The sequence below is a fragment of the Haliotis rubra genome, unplaced genomic scaffold (genome assembly GCF_003918875.1).
Source record: "Haliotis rubra isolate DU_JTF1 unplaced genomic scaffold, ASM391887v1 Scf466, whole genome shotgun sequence".
Lineage (NCBI taxonomy): Eukaryota > Metazoa > Mollusca > Gastropoda > Lepetellida > Haliotidae > Haliotis > Haliotis rubra.
In genome coordinates this window covers 625,908-646,981 of record NW_025767153.1, presented here as the reverse complement: position 1 = coordinate 646,981, position 21,074 = coordinate 625,908, and the positions used below count along the sequence as shown (strand labels likewise).

Below are 21,074 nucleotides of genomic sequence, written 5' to 3'. Positions count from 1 at the left end.
ATTACAAAACCGTAATTAGATCTTACATCCGTGATCTGATACAACAGAAATGTGACACTACTTGGGTTGTCAGTCCAAATTTGAAGAGGTTATTATGCGACAATGTCGCATAGGCCATACAAAATATACTCATGAGTATTTATTGAAAGGTGAGGATCCTCCGTTTTGTATCTCTTGTGAAGAGAGAATCACCGTCAAGCATGTCCTGCTTGACTGTATTTATTTTTCAATCACAAGGGATAACTATTTCAATTCACTATCAGGATTCTTTTAATGATATAAGTTTTCATATAAGTATTGTTTTTATAAAAAGAAAAATCAATTGATTGATAATTATCTATGTCTATACTGTTTTTTAATTGATTGATAAAATCTGAATACTTGCTGTAATTTTTGTAGTGTCCGTACCCTTGACGGGGGTTGAAGTACTGAAAAATGACTGTCCCTTTAAGAGAGTGTGTAAGTTCACCTGACTCATAGAAAAGTCATACCTTCCACCGTTTTTACTCGTAGAATAATATAACTTGTTAGTCAAATTGCTATAATTTACACTCTTCAAAAAAGAAACGCATATGTTATTCTGAGAAATCAGAAGGAAGCACAAGTATTGTAAGCCCCCTAGTATAGTGGCTAAATATTCGTTGCCAGCGATCTCTTGCTAATATTTATCTCGTATCGTTAATTCTTAGCGTACTATTTTAATTCCCCTTGAGCTAGTTTTAAGAAATATGTGACAATCTAGTTATTTTAGTGTCCTTCGTTGACAGGGTTTTATAATTTACACTCTTTGAAAAAAGAAACGCATATATTATTTTGAGAACATAGTGATCATGTAGCTGCGGTAAAAACAATACAAATATACACATACTATATATCACTTCACTCAGTGTCAAGGTCGTACTGTCTGTAATAACGGTAGTAATGTACACACATGCGCTATATCACTTCAATCAGTGTCAAGGTAGTACTGTTTGTAATGGCGGTAGTTATGTAAACATACTATATATCACTTCACTCAGTGTCAAGGTCGTACTGTCTGTAATGGCGGTAGTTATGTACACATACTTTATATCACTTCACTCAGTGTAAAGGTCGTACAGTCTGTAATGGCGGTAGTTATGTACACATGCTTTATATCACTTCACTCAGTGTAAAGGTCGTACTGTCTGTAATAACAGTAGTTATGTACACATACGTTATATTACTTCACTCAGGGTAAAGATTGCACTGTCTGTAACGGCGGTAGTTATGCACACATGCTTTATATCACTTCACTCAGTGCAAAGGTCGTACAGTCTGTAATGGCGGTAGTTATGTACACATGCTTTATATCACTTCACTCAGTGTAAAGGTCGTACAGTCTGTAATGGCGGTAGTTATGTACACATGCTTTATATCACTTCACTCAGTGTAAAGGTCGTACTGTCTGTAATGGCGGTAGTTATGTACACATGCTTTATATCACTTCACTCAGTGTAAAGGTCGTACAGTCTGTAATGGCGGTAGTTATGTACACATGCTTTATATCACTTCACTCAGTGTAAAGGTCGTACTGTCTGTAATGGCGGTAGTTATGTACACATATGCTTTATATATCACTTCACTCAGTGTAAAGGTCGTACTGTCTGTAATGGCGGTAGTTATGTACACACATGCTTTATATCACTTCACTCAGTGTAAAGGTCGTACAGTCTGTAATGGCGGTAGTTATGTACACATGCTTTATATCACTTCACTCAGTGTAAAGGTCGTACTGTCTGTAATAACGGTAGTTATGTACACATGCTTTATATCACTTCACTCAGTGTAAAGGTCGTACTGTCTGTAATAACGGTAGTTATGTACACATGCTTTATATCACTTCACTCAGTGTAAAGGTCGTACTGTCTGTAATGGCGGTAGTTATGTACACATGCTTTATATCACTTCACTAAAGGTCGTACTGTCTGTAATGGCGGTAGTTATGTACACATGCTTTATATCACTTCACTCAGTGTAAAGGTCGTAAGGTAGTTATGTCTCTAATATCGGTAGTTATGGCGGTAGTTATGTACACATGCTTTATATCACTTCACTCAGTGTAAAGGTCGTACACATGTAAAGATCGTGCTTTAGTCATGTATATCACTTCACTCAGTGTAAAGGTCGGTATGTAGTTATGTACACATGCTTTATATCACTTCACTCAGTGTAAAGGTCGTACTGTCTGTAATGGCGGTAGTTATGTACACATGCTTTATATCACTTCACTCAGTGTAAAGGTCGTACAGTCTGTAATGGCGGTAGTTATGTACACATGCTTTATATCACTTCACTCAGTGTAAAGGTCGTACAGTCTGTAATGGCGGTAGTAATGTACACATATGCGCTATATCACTTCACTCAGTGTCAAGGTCGTACTGTCTGTATTGGCGGTAGTTATGTACACATACTTTATATCACTTCACTCAGTGTAAAGGTCGTACAGTCTGTAATGGCGGTAGTTATGTACACATGCTGTATATAACTTCACTCAGTGTAAAGGTCTTACTTTCTGTAATAACGGTAGTTATGTACACACATGCACTATATCACTTCACTCAGTGTAAAGGTCGTACTGTCTGTAATAACGGTAGTAATGTACACACATGCGCTATATCACTTCACTCAGTGTCAAGGTAGTACTGTCTGTAATAACGGTAGTTATGTACATATGACTTATATGACTTCACCCAGTGTAAAGATCGCACTGTCTGTAATGGCGGTAGTTATGTACACATGCTTTATATCACTTCACTCAGTGTAAAGGTCGCACTATCTGTAATGAATGAATGAATGAATGCACCATAGAGAAAAATACCAACGTACAGATTTGTTTATGGGAGCATACGTAGACCGGTTTTTATATAGTTGCTTCCCTTTAACAATAGTGCTTTATGCATACAAGACACTAGGGATATAAATTTGTCTAATGATGGATGATTACAATAATAGTTTGGCAGAAATGAATTTCTTACTTTTCGTAAATATGGACAATCTGAGATGAAGTTCATTTCCTATTGTATTCTTACACAATGTACATAATCTTTCTTCTTTAATAATATTTTACCATCTACCTGTTTCTATTGGGAGTTTATGGCTACAAGTTCAAATATAGGTAAGCCAAATGCGTACATTTAATGGGAGGTGTAACAGATAACTTTCAATTATAATTATAATAGTGCTCTTTAGTAGGTTCTGATTTACATTCGTTCCAGTGTAGATAAAACCGGTAACATACTATAGACTTAAGGTTACTTTTAAGCCAAATTAAACTTGTACAAGTCTGAGATGTTCGTATATAGTTTAAGCCAGAACATTCCAAAGTTTGGGTCATTCGTTTTCATTGTAAACATGATCCTATATAAAATAATAGACAATGTACCGGTTGATGAAATTAATTTGCAACAATATGAAATGATTGTAACCTTTATAAGTACTCTGCGAAATGCCTGATCGGGTCCAGCAGCAGTTTTTTTTTTAAAACCTTTTTTCTTTTTTTTGCTGAAGACTACATTTTATTTATTTATTTATTTATTTATTTATTTATTTATTTATTTATTTATTTATTTATTTATTTATTTATTTATTTATTTATTTATTTATTTATTTATTTATTTATTTATTTACTTACTTACTTACTTACTTACTTACTTACTTACTTACTTACTTACTTACTTACTTACTTACTTACTTACTTACTTACTTACTTACTTACTTACTTACTTACTTACTTACTTATTTGTTATTATTCCCAATGTGATGAGTACAAAAACATGATGAGTAAAAGCATATAGAGGAATATGTGCACATACAAGCTAGTGGGCTCAAAAGCGATATAGTGCACTAAGTACATTGAATATCAATATTAGTGATGTGTTTTTTGTTAAATAGTCATTCAGGGTTAAATTCAGGGATGAGAGGAAACCATTTGACTAAAAGGCTTTCATCATTATTATTTCTTCTGGAGATGAATGATTCAGTGGTAAATATGTATTTCAATATCCTTAAGTAATTATCAAGTTTTGGAATACTTTTTGTCAAAGAGCAAGTGTAAATATATCTCTTAGCAGATAAGATTATGTGGTTCAATAATGGGTTCTTACTTAAAAGCAAAACCAGATCAAAGATTTTGTCAAATTAAGTGTTTGGATACGTTTCGTAATCCACTGTTCAAGTTTCTTCCAGAAAGTTTTGGTTTCATCACATTCCCAACATACATGGCATAAGGTTTCAACAGAATAATTACACAAAGAACCCAGCAGCAGTTGTCGGCCTGGGTTGGAGGTCATTCAGTCTTCTTTGAATCTCGTCCCAAAGGTGTTCTATTGGACTTAAATCCGGACTGAGTGCAGGCTATTGTAGCGTTTTGATGCCGTGTTGTCTTAGGAAGTCCAATGTTGCTCTGGTAGTATGGGCACGAGCATTGTCTTACTGGAAGATGTGATTTCTGTAACGTCCAAAATGTGGTACAACGTGGGGTCTTATGACTTGGTCTATACAGCAAGCAGCAGTCACGTCATTTCCTCATACCGGACCGAGATTCTGGAACACCACGGCGCTAGCTATCTGGTTCAGACCGATTGCACCCCACACCATGATGCCTGGACCACCCCCGAGTCTCTTTCAACAACACACTCATTGGATAACAGTTCCCCACGCCTTTACCATACTCTCACTATGAAATCGACTGTCGTAACACAATATCTCTAGGCTTGATCGACAATTCTCTTTTCAGCTTCACAAAATCTACCAGTGATAGTAAAAAAAATACAAAGATATGCATATTCTGAGACCAATTCAATATTTTGCTGTTGTAACTTGAACACATGGTTATTTTCTCAGGCATCCTTCCACAAATTGATATTTTTGCTTTAGAGACATTTACAGTTAATTCCCATCTTTTGCAATACTCATCAAATAAAACTGAAGATTTACTTATATCAGTAGGACTTTCTGCGAATTAAACTATGTCATCTGCATAGAGTAACAAGAGAAGTTTTACACAGATACCGAGATCACGATGAATGTTATTATTAAAATGTTCAAGACTAATACATACTCTTCCAGATCATTTAGGTACAATGCAAAAAGAAATGGGGAGACATTTTCGCCTTGTCTAACACCAGGGCCCCGTTCCTCAAAGCGATGGTAACCCTAAGATGATCGTAACTCCCATACTTTAACATAGACTTACGACAGTTGTAGCGCTACGATCGCTTTGAGGAACAGGGCCCAGAACAACAATGAAAATAATCACTGGTATTACCATGCTATGAGACACATGACTTAATACATTTATACATGTTACGTATGACGAGGAAACATTTACCTGAAATATTATATTTAACCAACTTGCTCCATAAACCGGAGCGCCACACAGTATCAAAAACTTTACTAAAATCAACGAAACAACAATACAGTTTCTTATTTTGGCTACGATATATATCAATTATAGATTTTACAACATACACATTGTCTATACTTGAATAACCCTTTCTAAACCACGTTTGCGCTTCACTTATCAAGTTGACCTTATTAGAAGAAAGAAGAAGAAGATAAGAATTTATTTTTGGGGATTTCAATAAATGTGTTCCTCGTCCCCAAAAACACATGTTTTACAGGCCTGTAAAGGACAAATCATATATTTACAGTTAATTTATGGAGGCTGGACAATGTATTGTGTTTGAGTTCTTACATCATTAGAGAATTTAATGTTTTTGGCTTAGTTTCGCAAGGCAGATTTATGGGAATATCTAAACAGTAACATAAACTTATTAACACTTGGTCTAACCCAATAAAAGCTTTTAATATATAACTTTCTAAACTGTAAATATTTAGGACAAATCAAGATAAAATGATACTCATCTTCAACAAACATTTTACCCAGGCTATTGCAATAGTCACAAATACGATCTTCCCTTGGAATATTACTGTATCTACCATTTCTATCAAAAGGCGATGAGTATATGTTCGCATTTTGTAAAGAAATAATTTACCTAAGTCAGCTCTCCATTTCTGAATATAGATATCAATGAGACATTGCTTAACAACTTTACAAAAATTATCAACATGTACAACTGGAAATTCCCAAACATGCCCCAAACCAAGTTCATACAAAGACATTCATTATTTAGACCATTTGAACATAAACCATAAACGACCCGCTGTATACAGTTTCCACTGTGTTATAACTTAAACCAATAACGTAACACACGCATATACCTATTTATATATAAAGGGGACCTCCAAAGTTCGCCGCATACAGCAACTGCAGATGATTTGGCATTGATCTGCAAAATACGCCTTCAAAATTTTAAGTGAATTCTTTTAAATTCAGAACATTTCACAATACCCCACATTTCACAGCCATACTTCATAGTAGAGTGAGGGAGTTTAGTTTTATGCCGCCTTTAGCAATATTCCAGCAACATCACGACGGGGGACACCAGAAATGGGCTTCACACATTGTACCCATGTGGGGAATCGAACCCGGGTCATCAGCGTGACAAGCGAACGCTTTAACCACTAGGCTACCCCACCGCATATTTTACATATAGCGTTATTGTTTAGATTTTGTGTTAGGTTTTTACATTTTGTCTTGATTTTACATATTGGGGTTGTACACCGCCCCTCATCAAAATAGAGGTAACAAAAGTGTCGAATAGTTCACAAAAGATTTTCAATGAAAAGTTGTAACAACTGACAATTTTAAGTAAAGCATTCGTAGCTTTAAGGCCTCTGCCTGCTGGGTTCTATAAGCGTGTGTAAAGGAACGTGTGTAAGAAAGCACAATACCTAGATAATTAAACTGGTCAACAACTTCAAGCTGAGATTCCTTGTAAAACCATTTTTCCCCTGGTCGAATCTTCCTTCCTTTACGAAAAACCATAATTTTACTTTTTTCTACATTAACGTTAAGGCTCCAGTCTGTGCAATAATTGGAAAGCGTATTAAGTGATAGCTGTGACGTCACTAGGAAATACCAGAGTACGATTGTAACCTCTTACTCAATTCGGAAGTGAACAGCTTACCCAAGCAGCTGAATATGAGATTTCCCGGTAATTACTGGGTCAGCTTTGTTCCCTTTGTTCTTATTGGCCTTATCATACCCGACAGCCACGATTCAGACATTACACCATACTCTAAAGTGACATTAAATAACTTTACATAAACAGGAAGCAGTGTACTGATAGTACCCTTAATCTACTCATTATACACATTATCTAAACCGCAAACCTTATTATTTTTAATGGCTGTGCAGATGTAAACATTTCTTTATCAGTGAAAGGAGCATCTAATATATAGAGAATACTACACGAGGTCTCATTACATACGAATTATACGAAACGAGTGTCCTTCCTATGGTATCTGACCGAGCGAAAGCGAGGTTAGATAACATAGGAAGGCCACGAGTTTCGTATAATTCGTATGTAATGAGACCGAGTGTGGTATTTTATTTATTACCCACGTCTTACATGCATTAAATTGACAAAATAGCCGGTTTCATAAAGGGGTTGCGGAAGAGTTTTGTACTGGAGTACAATATTTGCATGACGTCACACCAAAATGACGTCACTGCCTTGGTAACCGACGTCACGATGCATGACAGTTGTCATCGCCTGGAACAGCCTCCTACAGTAAACTACTCCGTAGCATCCCGTTTCTTGGTTTGCAGTTGCTTCCTTCGGCTAATATCAATGGTGGAAACATTGCGTTTATGTTTTTCGACGGATATAATGTCTCAGTTCGACTCACAATTAAACAGCGACACGGCAACGTTCTCGATGTTTATATTCCCACAATGCATTAAAGTTGTAGAATGAATGAATTCACGTGTTTGTTATGAATGAAAGAATAGTTACGTCAGAATGTGACCTAATTGAGAGGTCATCGGTTATCCAATCAAATCGTTAGAATCTCAGGTCAAGTCGTTACGACACAGGTCAACGCGATACGACACACGACAGACAGATTAGACAGATTATTTATTAAAGTCTCACCCCTGTTATACATATATACAAACTAATTAAACATATATTTACATAGGGCCATTCCATACGGAATTATGAAAGACTAAAATTCTTTAAAAATTGCATGTACATGTATTATGAATAACAATAATTAAAAGTTATATAATACGGATTTTCTCCTTTTTAAAATAACATGGCAGGTTTTGGCAGCTATAAAACAGATATTGCTATTGGACAGGATAAAAGCAGTTTTTTTGTATATCAGTAAGATTACTAAAATTCTGACATAGGCTATTCACAAGTATTTAAAAGACTAAAACGTTCATCACTATAAACCGGACAATTAATTAAAACATGAACTTCGTCTTCAACACAGTGTTTACAATAAAAACATTTTCTGTCGTTAAGTGGAATATTGTTATATCTACCCAGCTCAATATTAATTGGTGCAGTGCCGCATCTGAACTTAGCATATTCACTTCTGTATGGGCGGGGCATGGGATGAGTTACGTAAAATTCCGGCGTATAAACATCCTTATAACAATAAGAATCAACAACTTCAAGATTTAGATTTACGTGTGACGTACGAGATTAGTATGCAACTACCCATACGTTGAGCACGTGGGTAATAAATAACTATCTACATTGCAATCACGCCGAAATCAATATCAAAATAATATACGTCATGAATATTTACATCGTTATCTACATCATTAACATTTTCAACGTTATGAACACCAGCAACATTTTCAACACCATCGTAACCAGCACCCTCAGCAGCGTTTAAATCCTTAAAGAAAGTATACAATGAATTAATGTCAAATACTGACTGCGCTTCTTGTTTTGAATCAAAAGATTTCAAAAATTTCAGAAAGATTTAGAATCAGTGTTTTTTGAAGAACGTAATTTTTCTGCACACTCTTTTTGGAAATTTGAAAAGGCTTTTGAATGTTTTTACTGTAACTTTTGCTAGCGTTTAAAAAAGCTGATTTACTTTGCTGTGAGCTATTACGTCTATAAGCATGTTTACATTTATGATATTGTCTGCGCATAATTTTGCAATTTGCATTAAACCCAGGTTTATTGCACTTGCGTTTACTTCGAGCTCTTGTTGAATTTCTTTTTTTACACCGAAAGTAGAAGCATTTTGTATAGCACCTGTATTTTTATCACAAATAATGTTTACACAATAATCAATATTTTCTGCGGTTACATTTTCAATGTCTTTATAGATAACATCAATCTGTATAACGTCAATACTGTGTGCAAATGCCTCTGGCAAAGTAGGATTATACTTGTTAGCTGCGATGTTTTCTGAGCATGATTCCTAAGTTACATCACCACTCGTTTGTTGAGAGACTGGTAACTTATCCGAGACCAGTGAAAACGAGATGCTGCAATGTACATCAGATAGAATAGGGTCAAAGTCACCTGTATACATTTTTTGAACAAGCGAAAAGTCTCCGACGACGACGCTAAACAGTATTCGAAAACACTTGCATCTTTACAAGTCAGTTTGCCAGTATTTCCGTCAAAGTCCAATCTTCCGTTGTCAATGTACAGTCCGGTATTCTTACATAAGTTAATCAGTTTGTTACCGCAGTTGTTCACAGATTTGTCCATTGAAGTTCGGTTAACTTGTATACCATTCTTCTCAAGCACCTCAACATTTGAGTAAAGGCATTTAGTGTCAGTGGCGGTAGTTATGTACACATACGCTATAACACTTCACTCACTGTAAAGATCGTACTGTCTGTAATGGCGGTTGTTATGTACACATGCGTTATATCACTTCACTCAGTGTAAAGATCGCACTGTCTGTAATGGCGGTTTTTATGTACACATGCGTTATATCACTTCACTCAGTGTAAAGATCGCACTGTCTGTAATAACGGTAGTTACGTACACACACATTCTTTGAGAGGCATTTTAGAACTTGTAAAGATAAAGGAAAACAAAGTTCTATAGGACTACCCATAGAACTTGGCTTTTCTTTCATGTACACATACGTTATATCACTTCACTCAGTGTATAGGTTGTTCTGTCTGTCATGGCGGTATTATGTATACACACGCTATCGGTTCAATGAGTCGGTCAATGGCTTCAAGCATAAACCCTTCCCAAGTTCGGTTGTAGTCCGTACATGGTTTCCGTTATAAACCCTTCAGGAAACTGATCACTGTTGATTACTGATCGCCAACCTTTTTCTACGTGTTACTTTAGTTCATCCACTAAATAGTGAGCCGTGTGTGTGTGCGCGTGTGTGTGTGTACGTATATATATACATCTGTCGGAACATTTAGTCAATGGTCATGGGCTGATTTAATATTTCCTTTTGACTCTCCTCTCGTCATCTTTGAATTTGTGTCTTTCCGGAAGAGGCCTTTCTGTCATCCTATTATTGTTACAACAGCCTAAGTGACCCTTTGTTGATATGATCATACTGCACCGTGCATAGGTATAGTCATTTTGATAACGACATTGTTGCCTGTTACAGGGGGTGGTGTCAGCGGACTGTCTGCAAGACTGTGAGAGTACGTGAGTGTGCCTACAGAACATGGCGAGGGTAAGTTTCTGGTCATGTTTCGGATAATGTATAGCCACTAGAAGGTTATCTTACCGGGTACTCACTCACTGATGGATGAACAGAGGCAATTATTGAACAAACTCACTTGCCTGAGTTGAGACCACATGTGTCATGTGTGCTTCGTTATGGGGCAGGACTGAAGTCCTAAAATCATTTAGGAGTAGAGCTGCTAAACACGGTCACCCATCCAAGGACTGTCCGCGACCAACGTTGCTTATCTTCAACTGATCTGTGACCTGGGCTCTATGGGCCACACGCCGATTAATGTTCCACCTATATTCTACGTTCCTAACAATAATCCATGTGACTGACAGACCACTTATATAGACTCCGTGTTTGCAGGTGCTGTTACTACAGGACTGTATGGAAGGCGGTTGTAAAGACAGAGCGGTTCTGTTGTTCAGGCTTCATGGGCAGTCGCTGTGATCAACGTAGGTTCCCTAACGGGTAGGAGGTGGGAGTGGAGAGAGCATGGTTTCAAAATAAATGGAATTTGTTTCTCGAAATACAGGAAAACATTAGTTGCAGTATTAGTAGGATTTAAAAAAAATATTCGCTGAGCCTGGGTATTCTTCGATTAATTTCTTTTAATGTTTCTGCTCTTTCATTAAGATGCAGTAACCAACATCACACCCCTGTACTCTAGCCAAGTCGCCACCCGCTCCTGATCCTTCTACTGTTTCTTTTAATGACCCGTCCTTAAACTCATTTCAGTTCAACTGGGCAGGATTATTAGACCATTTACCATTAGCAGAATTATTGTTCTGATTTGCCATTGGTTGAAAGTTTGTTGCCTAACTGGTTGACAGATTGTTCTGATGAGCCACTGATTAAAGGTTTGTTGCCTAATTGTTTGACAAATGATTTCGCCAATCCATTTTTTGACTGCTTGTTGCTTAATTGGTTGATAGATTGTTCTGATATACCATGGTTGCCATAATTGGTTGACATATTGTTCTCTAAGTGGTTGACATATTGTTTTAATATGCCATTGTTTGAATGCTTGTACTCTAAGTGTTTGATAGATTATTCTGATATGCCATTGATTGAATGCTTCCTGTCTAAGTGGTTGACAGAATGTTCTCTATGTTGTTGATGGATTGTTCTAATATGCCATTGTTTGAGTGCTTGTTCTCTAAGTGGTTGACAAATTATTCTGACAGTTCATTGGTTGAATGCTTGTTGTCTAATTGGTTGACACTGTTCTCTAAGTTGTTGATGGATTGTTCCAATATGCCATTGTTTGAATGCTTCTTCAATGACAGATTGTTATAATATACCATTGATTAAATGCTTGTTATTTAATTGGCTGACAGATTATTCTGATATGCCATTGGTTGAAAGCTTGTTGCCTTATTGGTTGACAGACTGTGATCTAAGTTGTTGACAGATTGTTCTTTTGAGCCATTGTTTGAATGCTTGTTCTCTAAGTGGATGACAGATTGTTCTGATATGCCATTGATTAAAAGCTTGTTGCCTAATTGGTTGACAAATTGTTCTGACAATCCATTGGTTGAATGGTTGTTGTATATTTCGTTGATTGATTGTCCTGATAAGCTATTGCTGAGCGCATGTTCCATAAGTTGTTGACGGGTTGTTCTGATAAGCCATAGGTTAAAAGTTTGTTCCCTAATTGGTTGACAAATAGTTCATTTAGTTGTTGAAGGATTGTTCTAATATGCCATTGTTTGAATGCTTGCTCTCTAAAGTGGTTGACAGATTGTTCTGATAGGATGCTGAATGCATTATTGTCAGTGAGTGACTTCTTTGAGAGGCATTAAGAAGTTGGGGCAGTTAGGAAGGATAACAATACATGGATGAACTTCTTTATTGCTATGAGAGAGACGTTTCGGTGTAGGTTCTAACACCGTTATCAAGCAAGTGATGAACAGCATAAGGATGGAGTGAGTTGTGTTTTACGCCGCTTTCTGGCAATATCGGAAATATCACTGCCGAGGACGATTGTTCAGAAAATTAACTGGTTGGACATGAGAGTCCTCTACTAGACGACACTCACGTCGTATTATTGTCATATCCTAGCATCTGTTTCAATGGTCTATGCAGTGGGTTCTGTCCTTTGAGAGTCTTTACTGTTTCTTGTTCTTCAGCTGTCTGTAATCCCGCGTGTGCTAATGGTGGAACGTGCACTGCCCCTGGCAGGTGCACCTGCCGAGCTGGTTACGCCGGTCCGACTTGCCGTGGAAGTAAGTATTGTCCATTCGGTGTCTGCACAGGACGTCGACCCTTTGGTGAAATTTCACGGTTCAGGTCTTTGAATGGCATTTAGAAGTGATACACATAAGGAAGGGAACTTATATGGATGTCAACTTCTTTATTATGAGGAACACAACGTTTTGGAGTATATCCTTACTCCTTCATCAGGTGAATAAATGGTGTGAGACAGATGGCATATATATGTACATGCAAGAACAACCAAAGTAATAAGACAACAAAGATGCAGGCAAAACAATGGAACAATTGGATCCCAGCACTTGACAGTTAAATAGCGCTGAATGGACGCCAACACTAGTTGTTTTGCCTACATCTTTGTTATCTTTTACTTTGCTGTTCTTACATGTACATATATATGTTATCTGTCTCATACCATTTATTCACCTGATAAAGGAGTAAGAATATACTCCGAAACGTTGTGTTCCTCATAATAAAGAAGTTGACATCCATAAAAAATCCCTTCTTTATGTCGCGATTCAGTTAAGTCCATTTGACCTTATACCAATTGACAGGGGATTAAAAAAGACAAAGAATTTTATAGTGTTTTTACAAGGCGATAATCCGGATTATGCGGTTGAGGGCACAGACAACAGAAGAAAAGTACTATATTTCGTCCATTTATTATAATTTCATTTCACAGAACATCCATTACTATGGCGAAATAATCGTGTCTGGAACAGACAATCCAGTAATCAAGATCATGAGCATCGATCTGCGCAATTGGGACACGATGGCATGTGTCAACCAAGTCAGCGAGCGGGTTAAAATTGGTCTTCAGCAACCCATGCTTGTCGTAAGAGCCGACTAACGGGATCGGTTGGTCAGGTTCGCTGTCTTGGTTGACACATATCATCGTATTCCAATAGTGAAGATCGATGCTCTCGATGCTGAAGACTGGATTGTCTGGTCCGCCATATAGCTGGAATATTGCTCAGTACGACGTTAAACAATAACCAAACCAGAGTGAGTATGGTTTTCCGCAGCTTTAAGCAATATTCCGGCAATATCCCAGCAATATCACGGTGTGTGGGCTTCACGCATTGTAACCATGTTGGGGAATCGAACCCGGGCCTTCAGGGTGACAGGTTGACGCTTTAACCACTAGGCTACCTCACCACCCCAAACGAAACGATCACATTAGCGCTAAACTCGCTTTGTACATGTACAACGACACCCGGTTCTTATTAATTTTCACACACATGTTACCTGTAACCAAATGTACATACAAGTTATAGTGCGTCCCTTCTGTTTTCAGCTGAACCCTGCTCTCACCGATCTCCGTGCTTCCCGGGTATTTGCTCTGGAAGTTGTACTTGTCAGTCGGGATTCACGAAACAGACATGTCTGGCGTGTAAGTAAAATTAACGGTTGATTATACCTTGAACACAAAACACCAATGTCAGTGTCTGATTTTCCCCAAAATTCAGTACCCGTGGTGATCCGGGTTAGAATTGATCTTCAGCAACCCATGCTTGTCATATGAGACGACTAACATGATCGGGTGGCCAGGCTTGACTTGGTTGGCAAGTCATCGTATCTCAATTGATTAGATCGATGCTCATAATGTTGATCACTGGAATGTCTGGTCCAGTATTGAGTATATACAGACCGCCGCAATATAGCTGGAATATTGCTGAGAGCGGCGTTAAATAACAAACCAGCAACCATTTAAAATGTTCACGAAATCGAAGTGTCCGAATAGATAGTATATATTTGCTTTCAAATATTTCCAAAGCTAGCGTAATTTTTATCTGCACAGTGAGGGACCAGGCACCCAGGATATGGCAGTGCCGTGCCCGTCTGGAGAGTCGGAAAACGTCCCCTGACCCAGCTCTCAATGGAATGTTGATGTATGAATTCATCACCGACTCCTCCAACCCGGACATTGACATAGAGGACGTCATTTGGTCCAACCAAAAGGGATTTAATTATTTACAGATAGACGGCGCTGCCCAGTTTGACGCAATTATAGAGTACCCCAATCCTTCCTATGTGCGCAACTCAACATTTGGCGTGACCACCGCCACTACAAGAGTCAAACACACAAAGCTGGATACAGGTAGGAAGGCCTCCAGCAGTCAATGGTGCAAACAGTTAGTGGTGATGATACAGGAATTAGTGGTGGTGATGATTATAGGAATAAGTGGTGGTGGTGACGATATAGGAATAAGTGGTGGTGACGATATAGGAATAAGTGGTGGTGACGATATAGGAATAAGTGGTGGTGACGATATAGGAATTAGTGGTGGTGAATTAGGAATGAAGTGGTGGTGAATAAGTGGTGGTGACGATATAGGAATTAGTGGTGGTGGTGATGATGAATTAGTGGTGGTGAATTAGTGGTGGTGGTGATGATATAGGAATTAGTGGTGGTGATGATGGAGAATTAGTGGCGGTGGTGATGAAGTGGTGGTGTGGTGGTGGTGATGTAGGAATTAGTGGTGGTGGTGATGCAGTGGTGGTGGTGATGGAATTAGTGGTGGTGATGATGTAGGAATTAGTGGTGGTGATGATATAGGGATGGTGGTGATATATAGGGATTAGTGGTGGTGTTGATATTAGTGGATGGTGTTGATGATAGGGATTAGTGGTGGTGTTGATATAGGGATTAGTGGTGGTGGTGATGATAGTGGTGGTGATGATACAGGGATTAGTGGTGGTGGATGATAGTGGTGGTGATAGGGAATTAGTGGTGGTGATGATGTAGGATTAGTGGAAATTAGTGGTGGTGATGATACAGGGATTAGTGGTGGTGTTGATATAGGGATTAGTGGTGGTGATGATATAGGGATTAGTGGTGGTGGTGATGATATAAGTGGTGGTGGTGATGATATAGGGATTAGTGGTGGTGGGTGAATTGGTGGTGATGATATAGAGAATTAGTGGTGGTGATGATATAGGGATTAGTGGTGGTGATGATATAAGGATAGTGGTTTTCGATATAGGGATTAGTGGTGGTGATGATATAAGGATTAGTGGTGGTGATTAAGGAGGGATTAGTGGTGGTGATGATGATATAGGAGAATTAGTGGTGGTGTGATTAGTGGTGGTGTTGATATAGGGATTAGTGGTGGTGATGATATAAGGATTAGTGGTGGATGTTAGTGGTGGTGATGATATAAGGATAGATGATAATAGGATTAGTGGTGGTGTTGATATAGGGATTAGTGGTGGTGATGATATAGGGATTAGTGGTGATGATATAAGGAGTGGTGGTGATGATATAGGGATTAGTTAGTGGTGGTGGTGATGATGATACAGAGAATATAGGATTAGTGGTGGTGATGATAGGGATTAGTGGTGATGATTAGTGGTGGTGATGATATAGGGATTAGTGGTGGTGATGATATATAGGGATTAGTGGTGGTGATGATATAGGGATTAGTGGTGGTGATGATATAGGGATTAGTGGTGGTGATGATATAGGGATTAGTGAGGGTGTTGATATAGGGATTAGTGGTGGTGTGATATAGGGATTAGTGGTGGTGATGATATAAGGATTAGTGGTGGTGATGATATAGGGATTAGTGGGGTGATGATATAAGGATTAGTGGTGGTGGTGATGATGGTACAGAGAATCAGTGGTGGTGATGAGAATCACCACAGAATTACCTGTGTCAATACTTAGTGAGTGAGTTTAGTTTTACGCCGCTTTTAGCAATATTCCAGCAATATCACGGTGGGGGTCACACATTGTACCCATGTGGGGAATGGAACCCGGGTCGTCGGCATGAAGAGCGAGCGCTTCAATCTCAAGGCTACCTCACCGCCCCTCTGAATAATACTTACAGCATGCTCGGTCGTGGGTATTTCCTTGTGTATCACTGACATATTCAAGTATATATTTTGATTTATTTTACATCTCTACTGATATCTGAAGTCGTCCTTACAAACTTTTGAAAATGTTAGGGTAATTACTCCTCGCTTCAAGAGTTCGTGTATATTGTTTCGTGGCGTCATAGTCGAAATACGTTTAATGGTGTCGAATCTACTTCGGAAATATTAAATTTCAAATGACAGTAGGTTAAGGGTCAAATTAGACACGTTGCTTTTTTAACGATAACATAATGAGGAGGTGTGTTTTTAATGTAAGATACCTCTGGACTCGGACTGACTGTCTCTCGGCAAACCCCACGAAGTATTGTTCATGCTATCAGCCACTAGCTGGCTCCAGCAACATGCCGCAGTGGGATATAACTGCAGTACTGCTGACTGACTGTGAAACAACTCTCGGTGATTTACTTGTAGGCACTTACTGTTCACAGGCAATGGTAACCGGTACACATCCAATGAGGAGAACTACATCTGTGAACAGAGGGCTGGAAGAGGCGTGGCCACGGTCGAATACTGGAACTGCACGGTGGAAGAGCCGAGGTTCGACCAGTCCATCACCAATGCAGATGAGTAAGTACTCGGACAATGATATACAGAAGTAGTGGTGGTGGTGATATAAGCTGATGGTGATGATATAGAGAATCAGTGGTGGTGATGATATAGAGAATTAGTGGTGATGATGATATAGAGAATTAGTGGTGATGATGAACTAGAGACTTTGTGGTGGTGGTGATGATATAGAGAATCAGTGGTGGTGATGATATAGAGAATTAGTAGTGATGATGATATAGAGAATTAGTGGTGATGATGAACTAGAGACTTTGTGGTGGTGGTGATGATATAGAGAATCAGTGGTGATGACGATTTAGAGAATTAGTGGTGATGATGAACTAGAGGCTCTGTGGTGGTGGTGATGATATAGAGAATCAGTGGTGATGACGATTTAGAGAATTAGATGAACTAGAGAACTTTGTGGTGGTGATGATGACTAGAGACTTTGTGGTGGTGGTGATGATATAGAGACTTTGAATGATATAGAGACTTTGTGGTGATGACGATTTAGAGAATTAGTGGTGGTGATGAACTAGAGACTTTGTGGTGGTGGTGATGATAAAGAGAATCAGTGGTGATGATGACGTAGAGAATTAGTGGTGGCGATGATATAGAGACTTTGTGGTGGTGGTGATGATATAGAGAATCAGTGGTGATGACGATTTAGAGAATAAGTGGTGGTGATGAACTAGAGACTTTGTGGTGGTGGTGATGAACTAGAGAATCAGTGGTGATGATGATATAGAGAATTAGTGGTGGCGATGATATAGAGACTTTGTGGTGGTGGTGATGATATAGAGAATTAGTGGTGATGACGATTTAGAGAATTAGTGGTGGTGATGATATAGAGACTTTGTGGTGGTGGTGATGATATAGAGAATCAGTGGTGGTGGTGATACAGATGATTAGTGGTGATGACGATTCAGAGTGAGTGAGTTGATTTTTACGCCGCACTCAGCAATATTCCTGCTATATGGCGGCGGTCTGTAAATAATCGAGTCTGGACCAGACAATCCAGTAATAAACAGCATGAGCATCGATCTGCGCAATTGGGAACCGATGACATGTGTCAACCAAGTCAGCGAGCCTGACCACCCGATCCCGGACGATTCGGAGAATTAGTGGTGGTGATGATGTAGAGAATTAGTGGTGGTGATGATATAGAGAATTAGTATTGGTGATGATAGGGATAATTAGATGTAATGATTGTAAAGTGATCTGATAATATAGGGAATTATTTATGGTGATGGTGCAATAAATTAGTGGTGGTGATGATACAGGGAAATAGTGGTTGAGATAATATAGATAATTAGTGTTGATGATTACATTGTTATTGTTTGTGATGATGGTGTAGAACAAGTTGGGGTTATCGATATAAACACCTCTTTTAGCAGTGTTTACTTCCAATAAACAACTGTTAATTCATGATTTCCTGTTAACGACGACACCCTGTACTATTCAAACCATTTCTTTTACGTGGCTTAGGATTGAAGTGACCTTGACCTTCACCAGCGGGGGCAGCAGGGAGTTGATTAACCCGGACACTAATAGTTTCTACAAGAGAGAGGACTACACCCAGCTGACTTCATCCAAGAAGCTGAGGTTCAAATTCGACCTGACTAAACCTAACCATTGCTTCGGTAAACCATCCTGTCGTACATCACCTCTCTCCCTGGACAGAGACATAACTCGTGTGAGTCACCCTGTACACACTCTTAAACCAAGCCCTAACACTTTCACCACTTCCGACTACAATAAGGGGCTGGGGGTAGCCTAATGGTTAACGGGTCCGCTCGTCCCATACTCACTCACTCATTCGAGTTTAGGTGGATATCAGATACCATCGTATCAGGTCATTACATCAGGCTAGGGCTGCGGTTGAAATTGGCCCCTAACAGCCATTGCCATAATATACCGGCCGACGTGATATGGCTGGCATATTGTTGCTGAACAATGGACGAGTAACTGGCACCAGTTCTGTTAATGCCGGGTGTCATGTTTTCATCAAATCAGAGCCATTCACAACAGCTGTGTCCAGTCAGTGAGTCTAGTTTTGCACTGGTTTTAGAATATTCCAGTATTATCACGACGGGGGATACCAGAAATGGGCTTCACACATTGTACCCATATGAGTGAGTGAGTGAGTTTAGTTTTACGCCGCTTTTAGCAATATTTTACCAATATTACAGATGGGGACACCAGAAATGGGCTTCACACATTGTACCCATAGGGGGAATCGAACCCGCGTCTTCTGCGTGACGAGCGAACGCTTTAGCCACTAGTCTCCACCACCGCCCCGTACCCATATAGGGAATCGAACCCGGGTCTTCGGCGTGAAGAGCGAACGCTTTAGCTATTAGGCCACCCACCGCCCATGCTCTTTTCAACACAATACATATGAATTGTCACATCGGATAAACTCTTACCTTTTTACGAGTTGCTAATTTCGCATGACTGCAACCTACGTCTTCTCAGACACATCTCGGGGCGGTGGGTAGCCAAGTGGTTAAAGCGTCCGCTCGTCACGCCGAAGGCCCGGGTTCGATTCCCCACATGGGTACAATGTGTGAAGCCCATTCCTGGTGTCCCCCGCCGTGATATTGCTGAAATATTGCTAAAAGTGGCGTAAAACTAAACTCACTCACTCAGCCACGTCACGATTACTCGCAGTAACCGATGTCTGCAATCTGGGCGAAGTTTTACCCCGAGTGTATCACTCAAGCATTTGCTATTGATAGGAACGGGAGGAGACTTAATGGAGTGAGTGAGTATGGTTTTACACCGCTTTTAGCAATATTCCAGCATTATCAGGACTCGGGACACCAGAAATGGACTTCACACACTGCACCCATGTGGGGAATGGAACCCGGGTCTTCGGCGTGATGAGCGAACGCTTTAACCACTAGGCTACTCCACCGCCCCTAATGGCCGAGGAGGAGACCCGTGTTGCCCAAATTATTTTAATGTGGAATCTTTTTCTGGTACCCTCGTCCATAATAATGCTTTAATGATGTTGTTGTAGTCACCAGTCGCAATTACATGGGACGGTTGGACGGACAACCTGTCCGGGATGTACCGCTACGCATGGGAGGTATTCCAACTGGACACCATAACCGCTGACAGCAAACTAGGGGAAAAAAATCCCCTCCAACCCCTTGTTAACAGGGAGTGGCTGGTGAATAACGGTACCCTCCCGGTGATGTACACCCCGCCGGGACCAGGTATGTACTCCGTCATTCTGGAGGCCTCCGACCTCGCCAACAACTCTCGCTACGCCCGGCGGCTGTTTCTCTACGACGACGCGTCCAACATCAACGTCAGTGCCGACGACCGACTGTTCGTATCGAGTGCGGCGGAAGCCACCAACCACACGTGGCAGGCGAGTCTGGACGCTGGTATAGTAGTGGAATGGGGAGGACACTTCTCTAACCAGGTTCACCACAAGTCCAACCTTCTGAATGCAGTGGTGGACTATCCCGCTCAGTTTACAGACATCGAAAGTGAAGTGGCCTCCTCTACCTTTACGGTCAAGAGGGTACAGTTCGATGACGACGATGGAGCGAGGACTCGAGCTGCAATCCACAATGTCCGAGGTATTGTGAAGTTTGAAGTCGCCTACCGTCGAGATCATGCCGGGGGCTCCACTATACTTCAACCAGAATCATGGCAGCAGATAGCACTTGCTGAAACATTTACGATTCGAAATGAAGGACGAATTAACGGTGATAGCATCCGTGTTTGGGTGCGAGCGACGGACATTATGAATAACACGAGGACGGACAGCACTTTAGTAAGCTTTGATGACTCCCCGCCGGATGTTCAGCTGAACGAACTGACAAAAAATGTGCAGAATGGGACTTACCATTACTCCTCTCTGT

At 39.8% G+C, this 21,074-nt stretch overlaps 1 protein-coding gene across 1 annotated transcript in view; it reads left to right on the top strand.

Annotated features, from left to right (window-relative positions):
• Positions 1–21,074, top strand: part of LOC124290451 — a 52,966-nt gene that overhangs the window by 10,771 nt on the left and 21,121 nt on the right. The window contains 8 exon segments of the mRNA XM_046727156.1: positions 10,489–10,557; positions 10,921–11,009; positions 12,687–12,782; positions 14,066–14,161; positions 14,570–14,869; positions 17,076–17,214; positions 18,682–18,889; positions 20,219–21,072. Coding sequence (XP_046583112.1) covers positions 10,489–10,557; positions 10,921–11,009; positions 12,687–12,782; positions 14,066–14,161; positions 14,570–14,869; positions 17,076–17,214; positions 18,682–18,889; positions 20,219–21,072 — 1,851 coding nt within the window.